The sequence below is a fragment of the Oryctolagus cuniculus genome, chromosome 15 (genome assembly GCF_051225735.1).
Source record: "Oryctolagus cuniculus isolate XC-2025 breed Fujian yellow rabbit chromosome 15, ASM5122573v1, whole genome shotgun sequence".
Taxonomy (NCBI): domain Eukaryota; kingdom Metazoa; phylum Chordata; class Mammalia; order Lagomorpha; family Leporidae; genus Oryctolagus; species Oryctolagus cuniculus.
This window is the reverse complement of record NC_142881.1, coordinates 45,078,741-45,085,706: the sequence shown is the minus strand read 5'-3', so window position 1 is coordinate 45,085,706 and position 6,966 is coordinate 45,078,741. Positions and strand designations below refer to the sequence as shown.

At 37.0% G+C, this 6,966-nt stretch overlaps 1 protein-coding gene across 4 annotated transcripts in view; it reads right to left on the bottom strand.

Annotated features, from left to right (window-relative positions):
- Positions 1–265: 265 nt before the first annotated feature.
- The window catches only part of PRKG1 (protein kinase cGMP-dependent 1), a 1,368,024-nt gene continuing 1,361,323 nt past the window's right edge, over positions 266–6,966 (bottom strand). For 3 of the 4 annotated variants that reach the window (XM_008269904.5, XM_017348406.4, XM_051823027.3), the window contains 2 exons: positions 6,141–6,207; positions 266–4,606 (listed from right to left, as the gene is read on the bottom strand). In XM_008269904.5, coding sequence (XP_008268126.2) covers positions 4,508–4,606; positions 6,141–6,207 — 166 coding nt within the window. In that variant the 3' untranslated portion in view covers positions 266–4,507. 4 annotated transcript variants of the gene reach the window in all.

Here is a 6,966-nt window from a genome sequence, read left to right as displayed (position 1 = left end):
GCTGTGAACTCAATCCAGGTTTGCTATATGTGTGACAAGGACAAAACCACTTGAGTCATCACCTGCTTCCTCTCGGGGTGCACATTCATAGGAAGCTGGAATCAGGAGTAAGGCCAGGACTCAAACCAAAGGACCCCAGCATGGGACGCAGGAGTTCCAAGCATCAGCAACCGCTGTGCCAAAGGCTTCCCTGCTACGTGGTATTCAGTTCTAGTATGAGGTGCCAACTCCTTGGAACGCTTCTCAGAATTAAACATCAACTGAGTTCAAAAGTAATTTTTTTTTATTTCAACTCTATAAAGTATACAACAGGCACTCGGCAATTAACAGCTGCAGGAAAAATACAGAGCAAATCAAAGCAGGTTAAGTTTATGAAAAAGTTTTTAATCTACATCAAAAGAGTGCAAGTGGTCAATGACCATTTGATGACAGTTTGTTGCATTCTGACTAACAAAGGACTCTTTCATGTAGAACAAATTGTAAGAGGACAAATAACCATAGCTGTAGGATACAAAAAAACTGACCAGTTGTAAAAACATCATACAATGAAATAAATTTGATAGATGATGCTTAAAGAAATGTCCTTTTACTCAGAAAGCTCAAACCTCTGAGTCATTGTCAAGGTCCCAGACCTCTGTCTGTTGATGCAAGGGCCGATAAAGAGGAGGGCTACAATATACTTGCAGTGTTTAGATTTTCTAGGTCTGTTGAAAACTTGCCTCATAAGTGGTTTGCATATACAAGAACTCAGAGAAAGCATCCTGTTTTGGTGAGTGGTGCACCAAGGTACTTTTTCATCATTGGTTTTGTAACGAGGTGTGGTTAGCAGTCATTTTCCAATTTTTCTTTTGAGTTGGACCATTGGTAATGGAATCTATAAAATGAGATGTTAGAACTTGACTGCACTAATTTTTTTAACTGATTCTGCACAGCTTAGCAAAACAGGAATACCTGTATACAGACTGATAGTATGTCATATATTAATTTGACCTGCACATACATTTATACATTTCACAGAAATGACGCTGTATCTCATTAACAGATACACAGCTCTGGTACATTTAACAGAAATAAGAGAACAACTTCATCATTTCTGTAATTCATCAATATTATATAATAAAGGCTTATAAATTGTTAGCAGAAAGAACTGTAAAACGCAGCAAGCTAAGAAAGGACAACATTTTGAGGTGTGTTTGTCTTTGTCATGCAGCATAACACCAAATTTTTGTTTTTTTTAATAAGATGCCATGAATTTAAGGCACTTGCAACAATGCCAGATAGCCAGGTCATGTTCTAAACTATGGGACAGATGGATAACAGTACAGTTGACATAATTTTCAATAATACTGACAATGACATTAATTCAAGTCTACTTGGACCTAAAAACAGTATTCAATACAAATAAAATGAAATAATAATGCTGTGAAACACTAAAAAAAGTTATATGTACCACAAAATATCACACAAAAATATCTATTTACATAAATATTTGTCTGTGGTCCTATTATGAAAGAAAACATTGTTATGGATAATGCACAGATCACCTCTATTTTATGAAATCAGTTCTAATATCCTTGTTTTCTATATGGTAGCTGACTTCTTTACGTTCACCATCAGTTTAGTTATTTAGAAGTGAAACAAATTCAATAATTGAGTTTATATATTATTTTGCATGTGTAGTTCACATGCATATTCCATAATTTTAAGTAAAGTTATTACTTCTAAAGAATATAATCAAAATAAATTTGTTTTAAATGCTAGAATGATCTGGTTTATATCTTCAAAACAAGGTAACAAACATAACAATCATTTATAGCAATTTTCCAGAAATCATGTTCTCTAATGTATTCAGTCTACCTCAAATATTACGATGCTCCTTTCCTTGGCAGTCTTCAGTTTTCCTGTGAGTCAGGACACACAGAAAGCCCTTATTTCTCATACTGCAAAGTGGTAATAAGAAAGTCAGTTAACAACCCTAACAAGTTGGCACTATTCTAACCTATCCAGATGTTCTTTCATGTAAGAAAATAGAGGGGACAGGAAAAATTCAGAATTAAAGTGAGATGTACTTTATGAAGCAGATCATGAATTTTAGCCCTAGTGTCTTCATTAAGACAAGGTTAAATCCTTAAAATTTTAATGTTGAAAATTAGATGATTGGTTTCTGTTACAACTCTTGGAAGAGGCGGTTCACCTTTATCTTTTGGGTGATGGCTACAGACAGGTTAATGCAATGCCACAGGTGACATGAATGAAGATGCAGTAATGAACGGGGAAAAAACCTACAATTACATTGTGCTGAATGCTACTTGTTCCTTCTCCATAGGATTTATACACATGGGTTGTCTTAGACTTGAACCATAGTGCCGCAGTCAACAAGAAGTTCTAATCGTGGGGCTTTGGGGGGTATTTGAAAAGTTAAAGATTTTTTAATATTCTAGCAAACTTTTGGCATATCAAAACCATATTCTTAAAAATTGCTGAACATTAACTATAAAGTTAGAATTAAGAGGCCTAGTAAAAGGGGTAGAACCTTTAAAACAGCATTCAGAGCTAGATGTTCGGTTGATATGCTCAACTTTATATTCTAAAATCTGCAGGAGAAAGTGACTATCTTGGGCAATAAGTTGTTGTTGAGGATTTGTAAGGGAGGGAAAACAATAATATAAGAGTAGCAGTAACATCTGAGGATCAGAGTTTTCATTGAACTCTACTCTGATTATATTTAATATACCCTTGGTGGTTTTCAACTGTTTTTTATAGTAGTATATTTTAGTAAGATCTTCTAACATAGTGTTTTGTATGAAAAGCTCAACCAAAATTAATATATGCTTTATTTGGCTAGAGAATAATGATGTAATTGGATTTTTTTAAATCTCTATTTAATATACCAAATTCACAGGCAATTTCAAACCAGGATGACAGCTTGGAAGGCTATACGTTTGTCTGCATACATCTAATGCTATTTGTCCAGGAAAAGCTTCCAAGTGGCTCAGCCGCTAATGAAAGCTGCCAGTGGTCAACTGGGCTCCTGACAGAGAACTGAGCTTTACTTGCAGACGCTATGCCAGATGAAAACAGCAAGGAAGTTTGCTAATTTCAAATCTAGTCTTGTCTAGTGAGTATGAGATTTCAGAATTGTAATATTTCTGTTCACTTCAGCTAAAACTTATTTTTGACAAATTTTCTATTCCCATCCTACTGTGACAGGTGCATGAGCTCAGCCAGGTTCTTGTCTTGTACCGTGACCTTAATAAATAAGAACCCTGGTCTGGTACATCTTAATAACTCTGACTTTGTGCTTTCTATTTTATTTTTATTTTTTGGTTCAGGCCTAAGACAAGAAGCTAGTTCAGTTTTGTAATCACCTATCTCTCTGTCTCAACCCTAGATACGTTGTATACGTGAAATCTGACAGAAGTTGGTTTAACAAATTTAGTGAAAGTGCTTGAGTCTCTGGCTACGCATGTAATGATTAGAATTTGTGTTGTCTGTGTAGACACTGACATTACAGATGAAAGATATACATAGCACCTATATCGTTTTTTTTTTATTTTTTTGGATGGGTCTTAATCCCTCCCCACCCTACCCTATCCCCATCCCACGGGTATATTTTTATAAAAGGGAATATTTTAAGCCTCAGTTTGAGGGTTTGTTAGGTAATAAATAAAACCAATTGGCTGCTAGTCATTTATTTCCAGGACCCTCTTTAAGCATGGTACTTTAAAAAATATGAAATGGTTTCATGAATTGCTTTTTTTAACCACTCTGTCATGCCAATTTATTAAAAAGAAACAAATATCATGCATCTTTTTCCATCCTCTGTAAAAACGCATATATACCCGCTATGAGAGGTCTCAGCGTAACCCATAGCAGTTGTGCTTTTTTTCATCAATTTTTTAACTCTGTCAGAAAGAAAAGGTAACATTCAGTCTTGTCATCAGCACTGCTGGGAAATAAAATCATGAAACTTCTAGCACTGGTTTGACATGAACTCTGCGACCAACAGATGTGTGGTCCTCTCTGGTACGGTATATACACCAGCTTGCAGGAACAGACCCCACAACCATCAGTTGAAGGAGGAGAAGATCCCCGATTCTGTACCATGGGAATCTGTCGTACCCAATCTATTACTCTTCCTCCTCTTGACAGTTCTAGCAAGGTACAGCCTCTGACTAGATTGAAGTGTTTCCTACAGTCTTTCAGAATATAATCAGAGCAAAGCAAGATCATTGCAACAATAGAAAATCTCTCTTTCCTGGTGAAAGGCTTTGCTTCAGGACCACCATGTCAACTGCTATTTTAGATTCAAACAGAAAACATGTAAAGGGCACTACTGTCATCTAAGCAAGAAGTCCTAATGCCACTGGAGTTACTGGAGCAGCATCGATCAAAGGCATCATGGTGACCCCGAGCACAAATCTTCTCTCTGTCCCTCAGGTTTGCTGGCAGCTGTGTCTCAGCAAAAGCTGTCTTCAGCAAGGCAGAAGCAGGTAAGAGAAACGCATTAGAAGTCTATGTCCCAGCCTGAGTTGTCGTCAGGTGGTGGTTCATCATTGTCCTCAGGGAAGCTGTCAAAGTTGCTAGTGTCTGTGGGTGATGCAACCTGCGAACGAGAGAGAGGGAACGCTCAAAAGTGTTCTGCTTTTTAAAGCTGGGTTCCAAGCTGGAATTGTAGAAAGCTTCTTTATTCAATCCCTTTCCAGGGATGATTTTTTTGAGTGTCTACCACATCAGAGCAGACACTGTACTTTGCATTAGGGGTGATGGTGGTAAGTAAAAATAGACATGGTCCTTAGCCTCTTGAGGTTTATATTCCAGTAGTAATAAATGTTACGGTTAAAAAGAATCGTAATAATCTACATGATGATAAACTTGAGCTAGTGCTGTGAAAAAAAAAAAAAAAACACACAATGCCACACAATGCCGTGAGAATCTAAGTGTAATCGTGTTTAGTCTCTGTTGGAAGCATTCTTTTAAACCTAAGAATCAATGTGTTGGATAAAGAAGGAATAGTACATTCTGAGGTCCTTAGATGGGAGCGAGACCCATGCTTTAGCGGCCTACTTGACTGCTGCAGAAGATGGGGAATGAGCAAAGTAGAATGCGGTGAGGCTGGAGAAGCAGGCGGGAGCCCCATTACCTAGAGTCTGTAGGCCGTCTTAGGGAGTTTCTACCTTTATCGATACTAAGTGTAATAAAAATCCCATTCTCAACCTCAGCAAAACTCCCATGAATGGACTGGGGAAAGTCTATTCTGGAGAGCATCAGTGGAGCCCATTTAATGTTACTGTTGAAGGAGACTCCTGCTGTATTAATGGTAGGATAAAACAGGTGGAATATTTACCCTTCTAGCTTCTTACTGTTGTTCTAAAAGCAGAATTTCAAGCATGCAATTAACATCTGTGATGTGAGCCATAGTAACAGCAGTTTTACTTTGTTTATGAAGAAACAATATTGGCACAAAAATACATCTTGGAAATGGCAGAATTTTTCAGTACAATGAAGAGTCTTGAGTTAGTGTCGAGAGAGGCCTTTTATAAATACAAGTCTCAGGACCACAGAACAGCCCTCTACACGTCAGGATGCCTCAGATTTTATTAAACAGATGTGGTACTGCTTACAAATTGTAAATGCAATCAATTCAAAACTATGCGTGACAAAAAATCCCAAGGTAGTAAGAAAAGAGCATCTCTCAGAGCCTGGTGGAAGGATGAGAGGACACAGTTGTGCCTGGACTGCGTCCAGTTTAAGGGAGGATGGGAAGAACCACGTGGGAACGTGAATGAAACAGCACTGGACAGCAAGAGTGGCTGCTGAAACCAGCTGCTGCAGAATAATCATGCTCATTGGTCTACATCCTTATGTGTCTAACATTTCCCATACTAAAAGTTAACTTTCACTGAGATGAGAAATTTGAAGTAAAAGAAATAGCTAAAAAAAATGAAATACCTATACAATAACTATCCCCAGTTGCTTGGTTTTTAGGATATATCATGATTTTAATGTGGCTCTTCTGCAGTAGTTCATTTAATCTGATCATAGGATAAAACTTAAAAAAACCATGAAGAGATCTTTACTGACCAGTAAAGCATGCCAACAAATATCTCCCACAATTAAAAGCTGGGCCATCTACTTACACTTGGTATTATAGGAGGTGTCAAGGTGCCTTTTCTTAAACCTTCCCAGTTAAAGCCTTCAAACCATCTAGAAGAAGAGAGAGGTAAAGTCATTTCACTCCATCTAAACCCTTGTCATTACAACACACACCATATTTGTATTGATAAAAAGCAGTTACACAAATGTTTTCGTGTGATAAAGTATTTTCTAGTTAATTGCAGAATTGGCTCATTGTATGAAATATTTTTAAAGTTTAATGGTCAAATTTAAAGTCCTAGTTAACATGGAACTCTATTCTTCTCCTTGTAATTTCAGTCATGATGTTTGCATGGCCTTGCTCCTACATTATCATTATAATTTAATGGAAGTTACAATATGCTTGGCCGGGTGCCCTTCAGAATATTTTAAGGAGGTAGAAGCAAAGGCATGAAAGTCAGGACCAAAAAAATAAGTTCCCGTCTCTGCCCTTGATTCACTATATTGGTCTTTACATATTCCATTTCATAGCATGGGAAGTACTTGGTAAACCACTTGCCAAAACCATGCAACTTTTCTATGAAAATGAGGACCAAATAGTACAACACAAGGTTTTTTGTTTTTGTTACATCTTAGGTTTCTCCATTATCAAATGCTTCCTCTAAATTCTTAAAGACCTTAGAAATATTCCTAGGCATTTGTAAACAAGTTATTTGGATAGTGGCATGAATTTTCTGTATTACACAAACATATTAATAGAGAAAAAGTAATTCAAGTGCAACTAAGCTTTAGAATTTCCAGCCAATATAGGTGATGGCTGATGTTCAAGACAAGGTGATTGTTTAAAAGGACTGCACTCTGTGCTTTTTT